The 23,574-nt window shown below is 49.9% G+C and overlaps 1 protein-coding gene across 1 annotated transcript in view; it reads left to right on the top strand.

Annotated features, from left to right (window-relative positions):
• Nucleotides 1-23,574, top strand: part of efnb3 (ephrin-B3) — a 51,396-nt gene that overhangs the window by 9,224 nt on the left and 18,598 nt on the right. Inside the window, 1 exon segment of the mRNA NM_001113010.1 lies at nucleotides 17,443-17,738. Within this exon segment, the coding sequence (NP_001106481.1) occupies nucleotides 17,443-17,738 (296 nt within the window).

The following is a 23,574-nucleotide window of genomic DNA, read 5'->3' as shown; positions in this document are numbered from 1 at the left end:
GTTAAACAGCTATCTGGTTGCTAGGGTCCAAGTTACCTTAGCAACCAGGGAGTGGTTTGGATGAGAGACTGGTATATGAATAGGGGAGGGGCTGAATAGAAAGATAAGGAATAAAAAGTAACAATAACAATAAAACTGGAGCCTCACAGAGCAATAGGGTTTGGCTGCCGGGGTCACTGACCCCCATTTGAAAGCTGGAAAGAGGCAGGAGAAGAAGGGAAATAATTCAACAACTATAAAAAAATAAATAATGAAGACCAATTGCTGCTTGGAATTAGCCATTCTATAACATACTAAACGTTTACTTATAGGTGACCCGCCCCCTTTAATGTATTCTTGCCCAGGGCTTGTACCATAGTTGAGGCTAATGCCCAAGCTTGGGGGCAAATAGCTATACAGGGAACAGAATATGCAAGGAATTGTGGGAAATGAATGAGGGCAGAAGCTAAGGAGACCCAGAAACAAAGCTATCAGAGAGGGATAAACATGGCGGCTTTGTGCAGCCTGCAGCCTGCAGCCTCTATTGAACTGCTAAATAGCCCTGCGGGGGGGGGGGTCATTTTCAAGCCTAGGGGCAGCCGTATGTTAATGTACTGGGGGGGCATGTATATGCTCTGTGCGGGGGGCAGGTAGGTACCAAACTGTATGTACCCGCCAGTAGCCACTGTGCTACTGACTAATGCCCTGCCCCGGACTCCTGCCCCCAGCTGACCAGCCATACGTTACCCCCCCCAAAAAAGGTTATGGGTCGGGGGTCAGCCTTTAAGGGCCCCCCCCCACCTTGTGATGACATCACTTCCGATTTGTGGTGATGGCGCTTATGGTTACATGGGATCCGGCAGGTTTGGGGGCAGATACAACAGGCGTGGGTAAGTGGGGCAGTGGGTTTGAGTGGGAGTGGGTACCCCGTGTTACTGACTGACCCCCCCCCGTGTTACTGACTGATCCCCCCGTGTTACTGACTGATCCCCCCGTGTTACTGACTGATCCCCCCGTGTTACTGACTGATCCCCCCCATGTTACTGACTGATCCCCCCCATGTTACTGACTGATACCCCCGTGTTACTGACTGATCCCCCCCGTGTTACTGACTGATCCCCCCCATGTTACTGACTGATCCCCCCCATGTTACTGACTGATCCCCCCGTGTTACTGACTGATCCCCCCATGTTACTGATCCCCCCGTGTTACTGACTGATCCCCCCGTGTTACTGACTGATCCCCCCCATGTTACTGACTGATCCCCCCCATGTTACTGACTGATCCCCCCGTGTTACTGACTGATCCCCCCATGTTACTGACTGATCCCCCCCATGTTACTGACTGATCCCCCCCATGTTACTGACTGATCCCCCCGTGTTACTGACTGATCCCCCCATGTTACTGATCCCCCCGTGTTACTGACTGATCCCCCCGTGTTACTGACTGATACCCCCGTGTTACTGACTGATCCCCCCATGTTACTGACTGATACCCCCGTGTTACTTACTGATACCCCGTGTTACTGACTGATCCCCCCCGTGTTACTGACTGATCCCCCCGTGTTACTGACTGATCCCCCCGTGTTACTGACTGATACCCCCCGTGTTACTGACTGATACCCCCGTGTTACTGACTGATACCCCCCGTGTTACTGACTGATACCCCGTGTTACTGACTGATCCCCCCCGTGTTACTGACTGATCCCCCCGTGTTACTGACTGATCCCCCCGTGTTACTGACTGATCCCCCCCGTGTTACTGACTGATCCCCCCGTGTTACTGACTGATACCCCCCGTGTTACTGACTGATCCCCCCGTGTTACTGACTGATCCCCCCCGTGTTACTGACTGATCCCCCGTGTTACTGACTGATACCCCCGTGTTACTGACTGATCCCCCCCGTGTTACTGACTGATACCCCCCGTGTTACTGACTGATACCCCCGTGTTACTGACTGATCCCCCCCGTGTTACTGACTGATACCCCCCGTGTTACTGACTGATCCCCCCGTGTTACTGACTGATCCCCCCCGTGTTACTGACTGATCCCCCCGTGTTACTGACTGATCCCCCCCGTGTTACTGACTGATCCCCCCATGTTACTGACTGATCCCCCCATGTTACTGACTGATCCCCCCGTGTTACTGACTGATCCCCCCGTGTTACTGACTGATCCCCCCCGTGTTACTGACTGATCCCCCCATGTTACTGACTGATCCCCCCGTGTTACTGACTGATCCCCCCCGTGTTACTGACTGATCCCCCCGTGTTACTGACTGATACCCCCGTGTTACTGACTGATACCCCCCGTGTTACTGACTGATACCCCGTGTTACTGACTGATCCCCCCCGTGTTACTGACTGATCCCCCCGTGTTACTGACTGATCCCCCCCGTGTTACTGACTGATCCCCCCGTGTTACTGACTGATCCCCCCGTGTTACTGACTGATCCCCCCCGTGTTACTGACTGATCCCCCCGTGTTACTGACTGATCCCCCCCCCGTGTTACTGACTGATACCCCCCGTGTTACTGACTGATACCCCGTGTTACTGACTGATCCCCCCCGTGTTACTGACTGATCCCCCCGTGTTACTGACTGATCCCCCCCGTGTTACTGACTGATCCCCCCCGTGTTACTGACTGATCCCCCCCGTGTTACTGACTGATCCCCCCATGTTACTGACTGATACCCCCGTGTTACTGACTGATCCCCCCGTGTTACTGACTGATACCCCGTGTTACTGACTGATACCCCGTGTTACTGACTGATACCCCCCGTGTTACTGACTGATACCCCCGTGTTACTGACTGATACCCCGTGTTACTGACTGATACCCCGTGTTACTGACTGATACCCCCGTGTTACTGACTGATACCCCCGTGTTACTGACTGATACCCCCGTGTTACTGACTGATCCCCCCGTGTTACTGACTGATCCCCCCATGTTACTGACTGATCCCCCCCGTGTTACTGACTGATCCCCCCGTGTTACTGACTGATCCCCCCGTGTTACTGACTGATCCCCCCGTGTTACTGACTGATCCCCCCGTGTTACTGACTGATCCCCCGTGTTACTGACTGATCCCCCCCGTGTTACTGACTGATCCCCCCGTGTTACTGACTGATACCCCCGTGTTACTGACTGATACACCTGCGCTACTAATGTAATGGCTACTGACTGTTACACCTGCGCTACTAATGTAACGGCTACTGACTGTTACACCTGCGCTACTAATGTAATGGCTACTGACTGTTACACCTGCGCTACTAATGTAATGGCTACTGACTGTTACACCTGCGCTACTAATGTAATGGCTACTGACTGTTACACCTGCGCTACTAATGTAATGGCTACTGACTGTTACACCTGCGCTACTAATGTAATGGCTACTGACTGTTACACCTGCGCTACTAATGTAATGGCTACTGACTGTTACACCTGCGCTACTAATGTAATGGCTACTGACTGTTACACCTGCGCTACTAATGTAATGGCTACTGACTGTTACACCTGCGCTACTAATGTAATGGCTACTGACTGTTACACCTGCGCTACTAATGTAATGGTTACTGACTGTTACACCTGCGCTACTAATGTAATGGCTACTGACTGTTACACCTGCGCTACTAATGTAACGGCTACTGACTGTTACACCTGCGCTACTAATGTAACGGCTACTGACTGTTACACCTGCGCTACTAATGTAATGGCTACTGACTGTTACACCTGCGCTACTAATGTAATGGCTACTGACTGTTACACCTGCGCTACTAATGTAATGGCTACTGACTGTTACACCTGCGCTACTAATGTAACGGCTACTGACTGTTACACCTGCGCTACTAATGGCTACTGGCTGTTACACCTGCGCTACTAATGTAATGGCTACTGACTGTTACACCTGCGCTACTAATGTAATGGCTACTGACTGTTACACCTGCGCTACTAATGGCTACTGACTGTTACACCTGCGCTACTAATGTAACGGCTACTGACTGTTACACCTGCGCTACTAATGTAACGGCTACTGACTGTTACACCTGCGCTACTAATGTAACGGCTACTGACTGTTACACCTGCGCTACTAATGTAACGGCTACTGACTGTTACACCTGCGCTACTAATGTAACGGCTACTGACTGTTACACCTGCGCTACTAATGTAACGGCTACTGACTGTTACACCTGCGCTACTAATGTAATGGCTACTGACTGTTACACCTGCGCTACTAATGTAACGGCTACTGACTGTTACACCTGCGCTACTAATGTAATGGCTACTGACTGTTACACCTGCGCTACTAATGTAATGGTTACTGACTGTTACACCTGCGCTACTAATGTAATGGCTACTGACTGTTACACCTGCGCTACTAATGTAATGGCTACTGACTGTTACACCTGCGCTACTAATGTAATGGCTACTGACTGTTACACCTGCGCTACTAATGTAATGGCTACTGACTGTTACACCTGCGCTACTAATGTAATGGTTACTGACTGTTACACCTGCGCTACTAATGTAATGGCTACTGACTGTTACACCTGCGCTACTAATGCCTACTGACTGTTACACCTGCGCTACTAATGTAATGGCTACTGACTGTTACACCTGCGCTACTAATGTAACGGCTACTGACTGTTACACCTGCGCTACTAATGCCTACTGACTGTTACACCTGCGCTACTAATGTAATGGCTACTGACTGTTACACCTGCGCTACTAATGCCTACTGACTGTTACACCTGCGCTACTAATGCCTACTGACTGTTACACCTGCGCTACTAATGTAACGGCTACTGACTGTTACACCTGCGCTACTAATGTAATGGCTACTGACTGTTACACCTGCGCTACTAATGTAATGGCTACTGACTGTTACACCTGCGCTACTAATGTAATGGCTACTGACTGTTACACCTGCGCTACTAATGTAATGGCTACTGACTGTTACACCTGCGCTACTAATGGATACTGACTGTTACACCTGCGCTACTATTGGATGAGTATCCAGGGAACATGTAGCTGCTGATGAGGCTTATGGGTCTGTCTGAGAAGCTTCAATAACATGTTTACGGGCCCCAAGGCATTGTGGGTAAGGGGACAGGGGCAGTGTTGATATATCTCAGAGTTGTTTTTCTACGCCTGCCTACAAGCTGGATGTTTAGTCTCCTTCAGTTCAACTCCCACAGAGTAAAGAAAAGATCTTTTTCTTTCTCCAGAAACTTTTTTTTTCCCCCAAAAACAAAAAACAAATGACATAATTTGCGGGAGAGATCGGCTTCAGGAACAGAATGCCAAGAAAATAACCTCAGGAGGCAGCTAAAGGCCAAGTAAACCTTAGTTTGCACCATTGCACAGAGCGGCTGTGGGATATTTGGGTTGGATTACTAGAAAAATATGCGACTATAGCATCAAAAAACTTCCAGCTTCCATTCTATGGTGTTGGGGTGAAACGCGTCGCTCACCCGTCCTAATTTTTCGCAGCTAGAATAACGACGTGACAATATAGATCAGCGGGTTCATCCGATCTAACGATTCGTTGCGTAGGTGCTACTCACAGGTACAGAGGGAGGGTGTAAGCTCTGCCGAGTGTGAAACGCGTCGCTTATGCTTTCTGTCTTCCTTACAGCTGGAAACGGCAGCAGTTGACAGATATAGATCATTTGTCTGAGTTTGCCCGGGGGGGGGGGGTGATGGGGGCTACTGAAGGTTACAAAGGGAACAGGCTCTGCCGTGTGTGAAACGCGTTGGTTACCCTTCCTTTTCTCAAGCCAGAAGCCTGTCACTTCGTGATATTTAAATGCCAGTGAACCTTTTAGTTCATTCACTGTGTTCATCTGATGGGCCAGGCCACTTCCACGTATAAACACACCACGTAAGCGCCACTGAGTATGAATTGTGATAATCTGATATCACTCATGTATTATAAGGGGTAATGTACCCCCTACTGTAAATGATAAGGATATTAGCAGTCACTGAGGGGTTCTGTGCCCCCCATATAAAGGCACAAGGCTGCAGGCTGAGTTATACAGGGAACTCTGAGTATCACTCATGTATTATAAGGGATAATGTACCCCCTACTGTAAATGATAAGGATATTAGCAGTCACTGAGGGGTTCTGTGCCCCCCATATAAAGGCACAAGGCTGCAGGCTGAGTTATACAGGGAACTCTGAGTATCACTCATGTATTATAAGGGATAATGTACCCCCTACTGTAAATGATAAGGATATTAGCAGTCACTGAGGGGTTCTGTGCCCCCCATATAAAGGCACAAGGCTGCAGGCTGAGTTATACAGGGAACTCTGAGTATCACTCATGTATTATATGGGATAATGTACCCCCTACTGTAAATGATAAGGATATTAGCAGTCACTGAGGGGTTCTGTGCCCATATAAAGGCACAAGGCTGCAGGCTGAGTTATACAGGGAACTCTGAGTATCACTCATGTATTATAAGGGATAATGTACCCCCTACTGTAAATGATAAGGATATTAGCAGTCACTGAGGGGTTCTGTGCCCCCCATATAAAGGCACAAGGCTGCAGGCTGAGTTATACAGGGAACTCTGAGTATCACTCATGTATTATAAGGGATAATGTACCCCCTACTGTAAATGATAAGGATATTAGCAGTCACTGAGGGGTTCTGTGCCCATATAAAGGCACAAGGCTGCAGGCTGAGTTATACAGGGAACTCTGAGTATCACTCATGTATTATAAGGGATAATGTACCCCCTACTGTAAATGATAAGGATATTAGCAGTCACTGAGGGGTTCTGTGCCCCCCATATAAAGGCACAAGGCTGCAGGCTGAGTTATACAGGGAACTCTGAGTATCACTCATGTATTATAAGGGATAATGTACCCCCTACTGTAAATGATAAGGATATTAGCAGTCACTGAGGGTTCTGTGCCCCCCATATAAAGGCACAAGGCTGCAGGCTGAGTTATACAGGGAACTCTGAGTATCACTCATGTATTATAAGGGATAATGTACCCCCTACTGTAAATGATAAGGATATTAGCAGTCACTGAGGGGTTCTGTGCCCCCCATATAAAGGCACAAGGCTGCAGGCTGAGTTATACAGGGAACTCTGAGTATCACTCATGTATTATATGGGATAATGTACCCCCTACTGTAAATGATAAGGATATTAGCAGTCACTGAGGGGTTCTGTGCCCATATAAAGGCACAAGGCTGCAGGCTGAGTTATACAGGGAACTCTGAGTATCACTCATGTATTATAAGGGATAATGTACCCCCTACTGTAAATGATAAGGATATTAGCAGTCACTGAGGGGTTCTGTGCCCCCCATATAAAGGCACAAGGCTGCAGGCTGAGTTATACAGGGAACTCTGAGTATCACTCATGTATTATAAGGGATAATGTACCCCCTACTGTAAATGATAAGGATATTAGCAGTCACTGAGGGGTTCTGTGCCCATATAAAGGCACAAGGCTGCAGGCTGAGTTATACAGGGAACTCTGAGTATCACTCATGTATTATAAGGGATAATGTACCCCCTACTGTAAATGATAAGGATATTAGCAGTCACTGAGGGGTTCTGTGCCCCCCATATAAAGGCACAAGGCTGCAGGCTGAGTTATACAGGGAACTCTGAGTATCACTCATGTATTATAAGGGATAATGTACCCCCTACTGTAAATGATAAGGATATTAGCAGTCACTGAGGGGTTCTGTGCCCCCCATATAAAGGCACAAGGCTGCAGGCTGAGTTATACAGGGAACTCTGAGTATCACTCATGTATTATAAGGGATAATGTACCCCCTACTGTAAATGATAAGGATATTAGCAGTCACTGAGGGGTTCTGTGCCCCCCATATAAAGGCACAAGGCTGCAGGCTGAGTTATACAGGGAACTCTGAGTATCACTCATGTATTATATGGGATAATGTACCCCCTACTGTAAATGATAAGGATATTAGCAGTCACTGAGGGGTTCTGTGCCCATATAAAGGCACAAGGCTGCAGGCTGAGTTATACAGGGAACTCTGAGTATCACTCATGTATTATAAGGGATAATGTACCCCCTACTGTAAATGATAAGGATATTAGCAGTCACTGAGGGGTTCTGTGCCCCCCATATAAAGGCACAAGGCTGCAGGCTGAGTTATACAGGGAACTCTGAGTATCACTCATGTATTATAAGGGATAATGTACCCCCTACTGTAAATGATAAGGATATTAGCAGTCACTGAGGGGTTCTGTGCCCATATAAAGGCACAAGGCTGCAGGCTGAGTTATACAGGGAACTCTGAGTATCACTCATGTATTATAAGGGATAATGTACCCCCTACTGTAAATGATAAGGATATTAGCAGTCACTGAGGGGTTCTGTGCCCCCCATATAAAGGCACAAGGCTGCAGGCTGAGTTATACAGGGAACTCTGAGTATCACTCATGTATTATAAGGGATAATGTACCCCCTACTGTAAATGATAAGGATATTAGCAGTCACTGAGGGGTTCTGTGCCCCCCATATAAAGGCACAAGGCTGCAGGCTGAGTTATACAGGGAACTCTGAGTATCACTCATGTATTATAAGGGATAATGTACCCCCTACTGTAAATGATAAGGATATTAGCAGTCACTGAGGGGTTCTGTGCCCATATAAAGGCACAAGGCTGCAGGCTGAGTTATACAGGGAACTCTGAGTATCACTCATGTATTATAAGGGATAATGTACCCCCTACTGTAAATGATAAGGATATTAGCAGTCACTGAGGGGTTCTGTGCCCCCCATATAAAGGCACAAGGCTGCAGGCTGAGTTATACAGGGAACTCTGAGTATCACTCATGTATTATAAGGGATAATGTACCCCCTACTGTAAATGATAAGGATATTAGCAGTCACTGAGGGGTTCTGTGCCCCCCATATAAAGGCACAAGGCTGCAGGCTGAGTTATACAGGGAACTCTGAGTATCACTCATGTATTATATGGGATAATGTACCCCCTACTGTAAATGATAAGGATATTAGCAGTCACTGAGGGGTTCTGTGCCCATATAAAGGCACAAGGCTGCAGGCTGAGTTATACAGGGAACTCTGAGTATCACTCATGTATTATAAGGGATAATGTACCCCCTACTGTAAATGATAAGGATATTAGCAGTCACTGAGGGGTTCTGTGCCCCCCATATAAAGGCACAAGGCTGCAGGCTGAGTTATACAGGGAACTCTGAGTATCACTCATGTATTATAAGGGATAATGTACCCCCTACTGTAAATGATAAGGATATTAGCAGTCACTGAGGGGTTCTGTGCCCCCCATATAAAGGCACAAGGCTGCAGGCTGAGTTATACAGGGAACTCTGGGTATCACTCATGTATTATAAGGGATAATGTACCCCCTACTGTAAATGATAAGGATATTAGCAGTCACTGAGGGGTTCTGTGCCCATATAAAGGCACAAGGCTGCAGGCTGAGTTATACAGGGAACTCTGAGTATCACTCATGTATTATAAGGGATAATGTACCCCCTACTGTAAATGATAAGGATATTAGCAGTCACTGAGGGGTTCTGTGCCCATATAAAGGCACAAGGCTGCAGGCTGAGTTATACAGGGAACTCTGAGTATCACTCATGTATTATAAGGGATAATGTACCCCCTACTGTAAATGATAAGGATATTAGCAGTCACTGAGGGGTTCTGTGCCCCCCATATAAAGGCACAAGGCTGCAGGCTGAGTTATACAGGGAACTCTGAGTATCACTCATGTATTATAAGGGATACTGTACCCCCTACTGTAAATGATAAGGATATTATCAGTCACTGAGGGGTTCTGTGCCCCCCATATAAAGGCACAAGGCTGCAGGCTGAGTTATACAGGGAACTCTGAGTATCACTCATGTATTATAAGGGATACTGTACCCCCTACTGTAAATGATAAGGATAGGGGGATTGGATCTCATGGGAGGCAGGTTATGGGAACAGTGTGACCCCGGCACCTCGGTTCCAGTCAGTAAGTAAATGTTACACTGTTGGATCTTTGAGCAGCAGATTTATTGCCTGGGGAAGCTCCAATATAACGTGTTGGTAACCAGTGCCGAGTGGGCAAGCTGTTGCCGGGACTCTAATTCCCAGTAGGCTGAGAGTGTAACAGCTGCAGGGTCAGACCCCGGCTGGGTACGACGCAGGCCCTGGGGCAGTTATACAGCTCTGTAATTATAACCCTTAGATACAGGTGGGAATTGCTAAAGTCTTTTCTCAAGTCCCTACTCCGTCTTTATCCAGACCGGCCTATTATCTGCTTATTATTTGCTTCCCACAGACAGAAGGCTTGGCCGGGGCCCATAGCCCAACTGTGTGTCTCTAGGAGAACCAGTTCAGAATGTATGTGCCCCTCTCCATTCTCGTGGGTAGCCCTGGGGCTGGTAGCTTTCAGGCTGGGGATGTAATGTGGAAAAAAAACAGGGAATTCAAGATGAGAAAGAAAATAAACCCCCTTTTTTATTTATTGGGGCAATTTTTAATTATATTTTTGAAAATATTTTTTATCCTGTTTTATTTGGGCCGGTGACATTATACAGCGTATCGGTGGGCCGGTGACATTATACAGCGTATCGGTGGGCCGGTGACATTATACAGCGTATCGGTGGGCCGGTGACATTATACAGCGTATCGGTGGGCCGGTGACATTATACAGCGTATCGGTGGGCCGGTGACATTATACAGTGTATGGGTGGGCCGGTGACATTATACAGTGTATCGGTGGGCCGGTGACATTATACAGTGTATGGGTGGGCCGGTGACATTATACAGCGTATGGGTGGGCCGGTGACATTATACAGCGTACCGGTGGGCCGGTGACATTATACAGTGTATGGGTGGGCCGGTGACATTATACAGTGTATGGGTGGGCCGGTGACATTATACAGCGTATGGGTGGGCCGGTGACATTATACAGCGTATCGGTGGGCCGGTGACATTATACAGCGTATCGGTGGGCCGGTGACATTATACAGCGTATGGGTGGGCCGGTGACATTATACAGCGTATGGGTGGGCCGGTGACATTATACAGCGTATGGGTGGGCCGGTGACATTATACAGCGTATCGGTGGGCCGGTGACATTATACAGTGTATGGGTGGGCCGGTGACATTATACAGTGTATGGGTGGGCCGGTGACATTATACAGTGTATGGGTGGGCCGGTGACATTATACAGCGTATGGGTGGGCCGGTGACATTATACAGCGTATCGGTGGGCCGGTGACATTATACAGCGTACCGGTGGGCCGGTGACATTATACAGCGTATCGGTGGGCCGGTGACATTATACAGCGTATCGGTGGGCCGGTGACATTATACAGCGTATCGGTGGGCCGGTGACATTATACAGCGTATCGGTGGGCCGGTGACATTATACAGCGTATCGGTGGGCCGGTGACATTATACAGTGTATCGGTGGGCCGGTGACATTATACAGCGTATCGGTGGGCCGGTGACATTATACAGTGTATCGGTGGGCCGGTGACATTATACAGCGTACCGGTGGGCCGGTGACATTATACAGCGTACCGGTGGGCCGGTGACATTATACAGTGTAACTGGTAACCTGGTACAGATATATATATATATACAGTGTATATAGTGGTGCTGGCAGGGAATAATAGGAGTCTCTGCTCCCAGGCATCGGGCCCTGCCAGAACTAATGATAGGGCCCATTTGTATCAATGAGAGAGTGACAGAGCCATGTGACAGCGATCAGTGGGAACCTGTAACATTCTAGCGCCGCCGTGTAATGTACTGTGTGTAATAAATCCAATTTGTACCAACTCCTAACCCTCTAACTGCCAGCAGTGCTGCCAGGGGCAAGGGGAGTGCAAAGTACAGCTATCCGACCCCTTATCAGGAAACCCATTATCCAGAAAGTTCTGAATTACAGAAAGGCCATCTCCCATAGACGCCATTATAAGCAAATAATTATATTTTTTAAAAATGATTTCCTTTTTCTCTGTAATAATAAAACAGTACCTGTACTTGATCCCAACTAAGATATAATTACCCCTTATTGGGGCAGAACAGCCCTATTGGTTTTATTTAATGGTTAAATGATTCCCTTTTCTCTGTAATAATAAAACAGTACCTGTACTTGATCCCAACTAAGATATAATTACCCCTTATTGGGGCAGAACAGCCCTATTGGGTTTATTTAATGGTTAAATGATTCCCTTTTCTCTGTAATAATAAAACAGTACCTGTACTTGATCCCAACTAAGATATAATTACCCCTTATTGGGGCAGAACAGCCCTATTGGGTTTATTTCATGGTTAAATGATTCCCTTTTCTCTGTAATAATAAAACAGTACCTGTACTTGATCCCAACTAAGATATAATTACCCCTTATTGGGGCAGAACAGCCCTATTGGGTTTATTTAATGGTTAAATGATTCCCTTTTCTCTGTAATAATAAAACAGTACCTGTACTTGATCCCAACTAAGATATAATTACCCCTTATTGGGGCAGAACAGCCCTATTGGGTTTATTTCATGGTTAAATGATTCTCTTTTCTCTGTAATAATAAAACAGTACCTGTACTTGATCCCAACTAAGATATAATTACCCCTTATTGGGGCAGAACAGCCCTATTGGGTTTATTTCATGGTTAAATGATTCCCTTTTCTCTGTAATAATAAAACAGTACCTGTACTTGATCCCAACTAAGATATAATTACCCCTATTGGGTCCCATAGCTGTACAGGCCGGGAATGAACGAGTCAGGCTTAACCCATACATGCAGGTATTTCTACTCTAAAGAATACGTCATTAAAAAAAAAAGATTGTGATGCTTAAGGTGAACTTTCCCTTTTCACTGGCGTCATCATCGGTTCCGCCTTAAATTCCTCCCAAACGGCGGCAGAGCTGTGAGTAAGTGAGAGCTAAAATAGAATCCTCCTTAAATTCATTTATAGAAAGAACCGAGCACTTTCAGCAGCAATTCCTCAAATAGAAAGTGATATTTTTGTGTGCCGCCCAGGCACATATCCCTCAGGCTTACACATACCTGTCTGCTCTGTAACCCCCACCCATGCTCGTGTATTATAAGGGATAATGTACCCCCTACTGTAAATGATAAGGATATTAGCAGTCACTGAGGGGTTCTGTGCCCCCCATATAAAGGCACAAGGCTGCAGGCTGAGTTATACAGGGAACTCTGAGTATCACTCATGTATTATAAGGGATAATGTGCCCCCTACTGTAAATGATAAGGATATTAGCAGTCACTGAGGGGTTCTGTGCCCATATAAAGGCACAAGGCTGCAGGCTGAGTTATACAGGGAACTCTGAGTATCACTCATGTATTATAAGGGATAATGTACCCCCTACTGTAAATGATAAGGATATTAGCAGTCACTGAGGGGTTCTGTGCCCCCCATATAAAGGCACAAGGCTGCAGGCTGAGTTATACAGGGAACTCTGAGTATCACTCATGTATTATAAGGGATAATGTACCCCCTACTGTAAATGATAAGGATATTAGCAGTCACTGAGGGGTTCTGTGCCCGCCATATAAAGGCACAAGGCTGCAGGCTGAGTTATACAGGGAACTCTGAGTATCACTCATGTATTATAAGGGATAATGTACCCCCTACTGTAAATGATAAGGATATTAGCAGTCACTGAGGGGTTCTGTGCCCCCCATATAAAGGCACAAGGCTGCAGGCTGAGTTATACAGGGAACTCTGAGTATCACTCATGTATTATAAGGGATAATGTACCCCCTACTGTAAATGATAAGGATATTAGCAGTCACTGAGGGGTTCTGTGCCCCCCATATAAAGGCACAAGGCTGCAGGCTGAGTTATACAGGGAACTCTGAGTATCACTCATGTATTATAAGGGATAATGTACCCCCTACTGTAAATGATAAGGATATTAGCAGTCACTGAGGGGTTCTGTGCCCCCCATATAAAGGCACAAGGCTGCAGGCTGAGTTATACAGGGAACTCTGAGTATCACTCATGTATTATAAGGGATAATGTACCCCCTACTGTAAATGATAAGGATATTAGCAGTCACTGAGGGGTTCTGTGCCCCCCATATAAAGGCACAAGGCTGCAGGCTGAGTTATACAGGGAACTCTGAGTATCACTCATGTATTATAAGGGATAATGTACCCCCTACTGTAAATGATAAGGATATTAGCAGTCACTGAGGGGTTCTGTGCCCCCCATATAAAGGCACAAGGCTGCAGGCTGAGTTATACAGGGAACTCTGAGTATCACTCATGTATTATAAGGGATAATGTACCCCCTACTGTAGATTATAATGAAATTCCCCATATATATATACAATTATGGGAAAGTGCTGGGTAAGACGCTGACTGTATATAATACACAATATAGTGAGTAGGGGCTGTACATACATTTTGGGCTCAGCGAGGGAAACAGTATGGCCGCCCCTGTAGGCATTATGGGTAGATGCTAAAGGCAGTGCAAGTCAGACTGGTTCTCCCATAAGTCGGGAGATGCCATAGGTCTGTGCAGATATGGGGGGAAGGTAAATGAGTTTGCCCGAAGGTACAAAGTGCATTATATATAGATGCTGTGTGTGCATTAGCAGATGTTTGTACAATTACCCCCCCCCATTTGGAAGATCCTTTGTCCTGACTGCTGACTGGACTGTCCACCCTGAGAAGCCATCACAATAGAGGGGGGAGTGGTTGGATTTGGGGGGAAGGGGCCTCAGCACCAACACGGAGTCACAATGTGGCAGCAGATGCCCCGGCGCAGGCAGGGGGCGGCCATTGAATTCTGCTTGTCAGCATCCCCCCCCCCCCCAACACTATTTGGTATATGCCGCTTGGACTGGCCCATGTGGGGCTGGCGTTGGGGGTGCAGATACTTCTAACTGAAACGACCAATAATAATACTGAGCACGAGTTACTTTGTGCGACTTTTGCAGCCGCCCTGTTGTACTAAATGCACAAGGGGGGGGGGGGGTATGGGGCATTAGGCCACTCTGACCTGAAATTGCCCCCCTTAGTGTTAAATGCCATTCGCATTGTCTATTTTAGTAGCCATGACAAGTAGCAGCTACTAGTAGCCCTAAGGGTGAAGACACACCGAGCTACTTAGTAGCAGCTACTAGTAGCCCTAAGGGCTCTGGCACACGGGGAAGATTAGTCGCCCGCGATTAACTCCCTGTTCGCGGGCGACTAATCTCCCCGAGTTGCCTAGCCCTGCCATCCCACCGGCGAACATGTAAGTCGCCGGCGGGATGGCAGACGCGGCAGGGCGATTTGCGCGAAATCGCGCCGCCGCGTCTGCCATCCCGCCGGCGACTTACATGTTCGCCGGTGGGATGGCAGGGGTAGGCAACTCGGGGAGATTAGTCGCCTGCGAACAGGGAGTTAAATCGCGGGCGACTAATCTCCCCCGTGTGCCAGAGCCCTAAGGGTAAAGACACACCGAGCTACTTAGTAGCAGCTACTAGTAGCCCTTAGGGTGAAGACACACCGAGCTACTTAGTAGCCCTTAGGGTGAAGACACACCGAGCTACTTAGTAGCCCTTAGGGTGAAGACACACCGAGCTACTTAGTAGCCCTTAGGGTGAAGACACACCAAGCTACTTAGTAGCAGCTACTTGTAGCCCTTAGGGTGAAGACACACCGAGCTACTTAGTAGCAGCTACTTGTAGCCCTTAGGGTGAAGACACACCGAGCTACTTAGTAGCAGCTACTTGTAGCCCTTAGGGTGAAGACACACCGAGCTACTTAGTAGCAGCTACTAGTAGCCCTTAGGGTGAAGACACACCGAGCTACTTAGTAGCAGCTACTTGTAGCCCTTAGGGTGAAGACACACCGAGCTACTTAGTAGCAGCTACTAGTAGCCCTTAGGGTGAAGACACACCGAGCTACTTAGTAGCAGCTACTAGTAGCCCTTAGGGTGAAGACACACCGAGTTACTTAGTAGCAGCTACTTGTAGCCCTTAGGGTGAAGACACACCGAGCTACTTAGTAGCAGCTACTAGTAGCCCTTAGGGTGAAGACACACCGAGCTACTTAGTAGCAGCTACTAGTAGCCCTTAGGGTGAAGACACACCGAGCTACTTAGTTGCCCTTAGGGTGAAGACACACCAAGCTACTTAGTAGCCCTTAGGGTGAAGACACACCGAGCTACTTAGTAGCCCTTAGGGTGAAGACACACCGAGCTACTTAGTAGCCCTTAGGGTGAAGACACACCAAGCTACTTAGTAGCAGCTACTTTGTCACAGCAACTTTTCAATTGGTCTTCATTATTTGTTTCTTATAGTTTTTGAATTATTTGCCTTTCTCTTCTGACTCTTTACATCTTTCAAATGGGGGTCAGTGACCCCGGCAGCCAAACCCTATTGCTCTGTGAGGCTCCAGTTTTATTGTTATTGTTACTTTTTATTCCTTATCTTTCTTTTCAGCCCCTCCCCCTATTCATATTCCAGCCTCTCATTCAAACCCCTCCGTGGTTGCTAAGGTAATTGGAGCCCTAGCAACAGGATAACTGACCCCGGCAGCCAAACCCTATTGCTCTGTGAGGCTCCAGTTTTATTGTTATTGTTACTTTTTCTTCCTTATCTTTCTATTCAGCCCCTCCCCTATTCATATTCCAGCCAGTGCCTGGTTGCTAAGGTAACTTGGACCCTAGCAACCAGATAGCTGCTGAAATGCCAAACTGCAGAGCTGCTGAACTAAAAGTTAAATCGCTAAAAAAATGACAAATAATGAAAAACAAAGACCAACTGCAAATTACCCCAGACTATTACTCTCTACATCACACTAAAAAGTTAACGCAAAGGTGAACTACCCCTTTAACACAGATACGTCATGTGTTATTTTTATTGTCAGAGCCCCTCCCCCTTGTTAAGCCTTAAAGTGACCCTGTCACCCCAGTGCCTGAATTGGCCGGCTAATGTTATTCCCAGTGAGCCGGCCCACCTGGAATAGCCATGGAAATCCACTGGCATCTGCCCTGAAGACTTTGTCACCCCCTTTTGTTCCTGGATAATGGACTGCGGGGAACAAAGCAATAAAGAAGAATAATAACAATAAAACTAAAGCTTTACAATCTGTTTCATTTTGTTAGTGTTAGTTAATGGGAAGGTGAACTTCCCCTTTAAAGTCTCATTATTTTCCCATCTCTCTATAGCAGCTGCTGGTCCCTTCATTAAAGGAGATAATCTCACATTAAAGGGGAAATAGCCTCACATTATAGAAACTCTATTCCCTATAATGTACATATCTCTCATTTGTAATTGGGTAAAAGGGTTTAGGGTAGTCACATGACTGCCTCTGGGAGATAGACAGAGGCAGCAACGCCGCCCCTAGTGGTCATCCAGGGGAAGTGTAGGCCATAGATTTCCTATAGGCAATATGGCAGCTCCCATATAAGTGACAGTTGTAGATACCCCGACACCCCATTAAACAGCTGCCGTTTCCCTTGCAGATTTGAGGACGCCGAGGGGTACGTGCTGTATCCCCAGATCGGAGACCGGCTGGACCTGTTGTGCCCTCGATCTGAGCCCCGGGGCCCGTTCTCCTCATCCTCCTATGAGTTCTACAAGCTGTACCTGGTGGGCACCAAGGAAGAGATGCTGAGCTGCTCCATCCTGAGGACCCCCAACCTCCTCCTGACCTGTGACCGGCCCTCCCAGGACCTGCGCTTCACCATCAAGTTCCAGGAGTTCAGCCCCAATCTGTGGGGCCACGAGTTCCAATCCCAGCGGGACTACTACATTATCGGTAAGGTTTCTCTGACCGCCTCAATACTGGTCATTTCCCCTTTAAAAGTACAAAGAGGTGCAACAAAATTTATGATGGAGCCGATAGGCTACGAGAGGGGATAGGGGGGGCTCATAGCCAAAGGCTAGTAAGATACAAGGCAGTAGGCCAAGGTGATGGAGGGGCACAAAACCACATTGTAGCTTCATTTTTATCTAATGAATAGATATTTTACTGTGTCTCCGTTTGTTGAACTACACTTCCCAGCCTTGGCTGTTGGTGGGATGTTGGGGATACAAGAGGTTGGCCCAACTGAATTGAAGGGGGGGGCCACTTGCTGTACCTTATGCATTGCCTACAGTGATTCAGTCTGTGTCTCCCCCCGTTTCCCCTTCCTTTGTTCTCCCCCCTCTCCCTTCCACCAACTCCCTTCCACCAACTCCCTTCCACCAACTCCCTTCCACCCACTCCCTTCCACCCACTCCCTTCCACTCACTCCCTTCCACCCACTCCCTTCCACCCACTTCCTTCCACCAACTCCCTTCCACCAACTCCCTTCCACCAACTCCCTTCCACCAACTCCCTTCCACCAACTCCCTTCCACCAACTCCCTTCCACGTTACTCCGTCTTTTGTCTGGAGTTCCCAGATCTTCTCCTTTCCAAGTCACTCATCTTCCATCAAGGAATCTCCCTCATGTTCCTGCCCCCCCCCACACTTACTCTTGTCCTGCCCCCCCCACACTTACTCTTGTCCTGCCCCCCCCCCACACTTACTCTTGTCCTGCCCCCCCCCCACACTTACTCTTGTCCTGCCCCCCCCACACTTACTCTTGTCCTGCCCCCCCCCACACTTACTCTTGTCCTGCCCCCCCCACACTTACTCTTGTCCTGCCCCCCCCACACTTACTCTTGTCCTGCCCCCCCCTACACTTACTCTTGTCCTGCCCCCACTACACTTACTCTTCTCCTGCCCCCCCTACACTTACTCTTCTCCCTGCCCCCCCCTACACTTACTCTTGTCCTGCCCCCCCCTACACTTACTCTTGTCCTGCCCCCCCCTACACTTACTCTTCTCCTGCCCCCCCCTACACTTACTCTTGTCCTGCCCCCCCCTACACTTACTCTTCTCCTGCCCCCCCTACACTTACTCTTCTCCTGCCCCCCCCTACACTTACTCTTGTCCTGCCCCCCCTACACTTACTCTTGTCCTGCCCCCCCTACACTTACTCTTCTCCTGCCCCCCCTACACTTACTCTTGTCCTGCCCCCCCTACACTTACTCTTGTCCTGCCCCCCCTACACTTACTCTTGTCCTGCCCCCCCTACACTTACTCTTGTCCTGCCCCCCCCTACACTTACTCTTCTCCTGCCCCCCCCTACACTTACTCTTCTCCTGCCCCCCCCTACACTTACTCTTGTCCTGCCCCCCTACACTTACTCTTGTCCTGCCCCCCCCTACACTTACTCTTCTCCTGCCCCCCCTACACTTACTCTTGTCCTGCCCCCCCCTACACTTACTCTTGTCCTGCCCCCCCCTACACTTACTCTTGTCCTGCCCCCCCCTACACTTAGTCTTGTCCTGCCCCCCCTACACTTACTCTTGTCCTGCCCCCCCCTACACTTACTCTTGTCCTGCCCCCCCCTACACTTACTCTTGTCCTGCCCCCCCTACACTTACTCTTGTCCTGCCCCCCCCTACACTTACTCTTGTCCTGCCCCCCCCTACACTTACTCTTGTCCTGCCCCCCCTACACTTACTCTTCTCCTGCCCCCCCCTACACTTACTCTTGTCCTGCCCCCCCCTACACTTACTCTTGTCCTGCCCCCCCTACACTTACTCTTGTCCTGCCCCCCCTACACTTACTCTTCTCCTGCCCCCCCCTACACTTACTCTTGTCCTGCCCCCCCTACACTTACTCTTGTCCTGCCCCCCCCTACACTTACTCTTGTCCTGCCCCCCCCCTACACTTACTCTTGTCCTGCCCCCCCCTACACTTACTCTTGTTCTGCCCCCCACCCCCCCCCCCTACACTTACTCTTGTCCTGCCCCCCCCTACACTTACTCTTGTTCTGACCCCCCCCCTACACTTACTCTTGTCCTGCCCCCCCCTACACTTACTCTTGTCCTGCCCCCCCCTACACTTACTCTTGTCCTGCCCCCCCCTACACTTACTCTTGTCCTGCCCCCCCCTACACTTACTCTTGTCCTGCCCCCCCTACACTTACACTTGTCCTGCCCCCCCTACACTTACTCTTCTCCTGCCCCCCCCTACACTTACTCTTGTCCTGCCCCCCCCCTACACTTACTCTTGTCCTGCCCCCCCCTACACTTACTCTTGTCCTGCCCCCCCCTACACTTACTCTTGTCCTGCCCCCCCCCTACACTTACTCTTGTCCTGCCCCCCCCCTACACTTACTCTTGTCCTGCCCCCCCCCTACACTTACTCTTGTCCTGCCCCCCCCTACACTTACTCTTGTCCTGCCCCCCCTACACTTACTCTTGTCCTGCCCCCCCCTACACTTACTCTTGTCCTGCCCCCCCCACACTTACTCTTGTCCTGCCCCCCCCCTACACTTACTCTTGTCCTGCCCCCCCCTACACTTACACTTGTCCTGCCCCCCCCCTACACTTACTCTTCTCCTCCCCCCCTACACTTACTCTTGTCCTGCCCCCCCCCTACACTTACTCTGTCCTGCCCCCCTACACTTACTCTTGTCCTGCCCCCCCCTACACTTACTCTTGTCCTGCCCCCCCTACACTTACTCTTGTCCTGCCCCCCCTACACTTACTCTCTCCTGCCCCCCCTACACTTACTCTTGTCCTGCCCCCCCCTACACTTACTCTTGTCCTGCCCCCCCCTACACTTACTCTTGTCCTGCCCCCCCTACACTTACTCTTGTCCTGCCCCCCCTACACTTACTCTTCTCTGCCCCCCCTACACTTACTCTTGTCCTGCCCCCCCCCTACACTTACTCTTGTCCTGCCCCCCCCCTACACTTACTCTTGTCCTGCCCCCCCTACACTTACTCTTGTCCTGCCCCCCCCCTACACTTACTCTTCTCCTGCCCCCCCCTACACTTACTCTTGTCCTGCCCCCCCCTACACTTACTCTTGTCCCTGCCCCCCCTACAACCTTAACGCTTGTCCTGCCCCCCCCTCACCACTTACTCTTTGTCCTGCCCCCCCCCTACACTTACTCTTGTCCTGCCCCCCTACCTTGCCTGCCCCAACCTTCTCTTGCCTCCTAGCACTTACTCTTCTCCTGCCCCCCGTACCTTTCTTTGCCCCATACTTCTCTTGTCCTGCCCCCCTACATACTCTTTCGCCTCTACTCTTTCTCTGCCCCCCTCACTTAACTGCCTCCTCACTTACTCTTGTCCTGCCCCCCCTACACTTTACTCTTTGTCCTGCCCGCCCCCTACACTTACTCTTGTCCTGCCCCCCCCCTACACTTACTCTTGTCTCTGCCCCCCCTACACTTACTCTTGTTCTGACCCCCCCTACATTATCTTGTTCTGACCCCCCAACTTGCATTCCAGTCCCTGTTTGATGTCTCGCTCCCCCTTTGTTCCACTCTAACTCCCCAATATGTTCCACCTCTTGGTTGGTTCTTGGTTGTTCCTTTTGCTCTTGGCCAACCCTGCCCTTTCCTCGCCTTCCCCTCTCGCTCATGTCTCGCTCATGTCTCGTTCCCCAGCCAGCCTCCCTTCATTGGCCATTTATTGTTCTCCCCTGAGCTCTCCTTGCTCTCTCTCGGCGCTCTCCCTTTCATGCTCTCCCGTTCCCTTAGGGGACGTTCTTGTTGCTCGGCCAGTGAGCAGAAGTAACGGGCTGTGACATTTAGGTCAGGATGAGATGGGAGGGAGTGGGATGGAAGGAGACAGATAGGAGAAGGCTGAGCCCATGCACACCAGGGGTACTTACCTGCTGTTAGACAGTAAACTGATTAGAAGGTTCCATGGGGAACATGAGCTAAAGAGCTGCTCCCCCCCCCTCACTTCCACTTGGTGCCATATTTGCCTTCCATGATCTAAGTTGTTTCACCTTCCGATGTGTCTCCCTGTCCTGGGCTGCAGTTTCCCTGCCTGTCACTCACTGCGGAGTGTCTCTCACTTCTCCCCTGCACTCTCACTTCTCCCCTGCACTCTCACTTCCCCCCTGCACTCTCACTTCCCCCTCGCACTGCTCACTTCTCTGCACTCTCTCACTTTTTCCCGCTGCAATTCTCAACTTCCCCTGCTAGCTGCACTCTCACTTCCCTGCACTCTCACTTCCCTGCACTCTCACTTCCTCCTGGCACTCTCACTTCCCCCTGCAAGCTCTACTTCGCACCCCTGCACTCTCACTTCCCCCCTGCACTCTCACTTCTCCCCCCCTGCACTCTCACTTCCCCCCTGCACTCTCACTTCCCCCCTGCACTCTCACTTCCCCCCTGCACTCTCACTTCCCCCCTGCACTCTCACTTCCCCCCTGCACTCTCACTTCCCCCCTGCACTCTCACTTTCCCTCCTGCACTCATCTCACTTCTCCCCTGCACGTCTCACTTCCCCTGCACTCTCACTTCCTCACCCTGCAACTCTCACTCCCCCCTGCACTCTCAATTCTTTCCTGCACTCCGTCACTTCCCCTGCCTCTCACTTCTCCCTGCACTCGTCCTTCCCCCTGCACTCTCACTTCTCTCCCCATGCACTCTCACTTCCCCCCTGCATCCTCACTTCTCCCCCCTGCACTCTCAAACTTCCCCCTGCAATCTCACTTCCCCCCCTGCCTCTCACTTTGCCCCTGCACTCTCACTTCCCGCCTGCACTCCTCACTTCCCGCCTGACTCCTCACTTCCGCCCCCTGCCACTCTCATCCCCCCGCACTCTACTTTCTCCCGCAGCTCTCACTTCCGCCCCCTGCACCTCACTTCCTCCCTGCCTCTCAACCTTCCCCCCTGCACTCTCACTTCCCCCTGCACTCCTCACTTCCCCTGCATGCTCTCACTTCCCCCCTGCACTCTCACTTCCCCCTGCACTCCTCACTTCCCCTGCACTCTCCACTTCCCCTGCACTCATCACTTCCCCCCTGCACTCATCACTGTCCCCCCCCTGCCACTCTCATTCCCCTGCTCTCACTTCTTTCCTCCCTGCCACTCTCACTTCTTTTCCCCTGCACTCTCACTTCTCCCCTGCACTCTCACTTCTTCCCCCTGCACTCTCACTTCCCCCCTGCACTCTCACTTTCCCTTCCACATTGCATGGTAACTCCGCTCACTGCGCTTCTTGATCTTTTTCCTCAAGTCTTCCCTACATACTGTCCCTCTCCCACCCTCTGGTACTGCCCCCCCTCTTCCATCCCTCCGCTCATACTGTCCCTCTCCCACCCTCCTGGTACTGCTCCCTCATCCATCCCTCCTACATAACTTGTCCTCTCCCACCCTCTGGTACTGCCCCCCCTCTCCATCCCTCCCTACATACTGTCCCTCTCCACCCTCTGGTCTGCCCCCTCTCCATCTCCGCTACATACTGTCCTCTCCCAACCTCTGGTACTCTGCCTCTTTCCAATCCTCCTACATCTTCCCTCTCCCACCTCTGGTACTTAGCCCCCCCTCTCCCATTCACTCCCTATACTGTCTCTCCACTCCGGTAACTGCCCCCCCTCCCTCTCCATCACTCCTACATACTGTCCCTCTCCCACCTCCGGTACTCGCCCTCTCCATCACTAACTCCCTACAATACTAACTGGTCCCTTCCACCCTCCGGTAACTGCCCTCTCCATCCCTCCCTACATACTGTCCCTTCTCCCACACACCCTACGGTACTGCCGCCCCCCTCGTTCCATCCTCCTCCTTACAATAATACTGTCCCCTCTTCT

The sequence above is a fragment of the Xenopus tropicalis genome, chromosome 3 (genome assembly GCF_000004195.4).
Source record: "Xenopus tropicalis strain Nigerian chromosome 3, UCB_Xtro_10.0, whole genome shotgun sequence".
Lineage (NCBI taxonomy): Eukaryota > Metazoa > Chordata > Amphibia > Anura > Pipidae > Xenopus > Xenopus tropicalis.
This window is presented reverse-complemented; position numbering and strand designations above follow the sequence as displayed.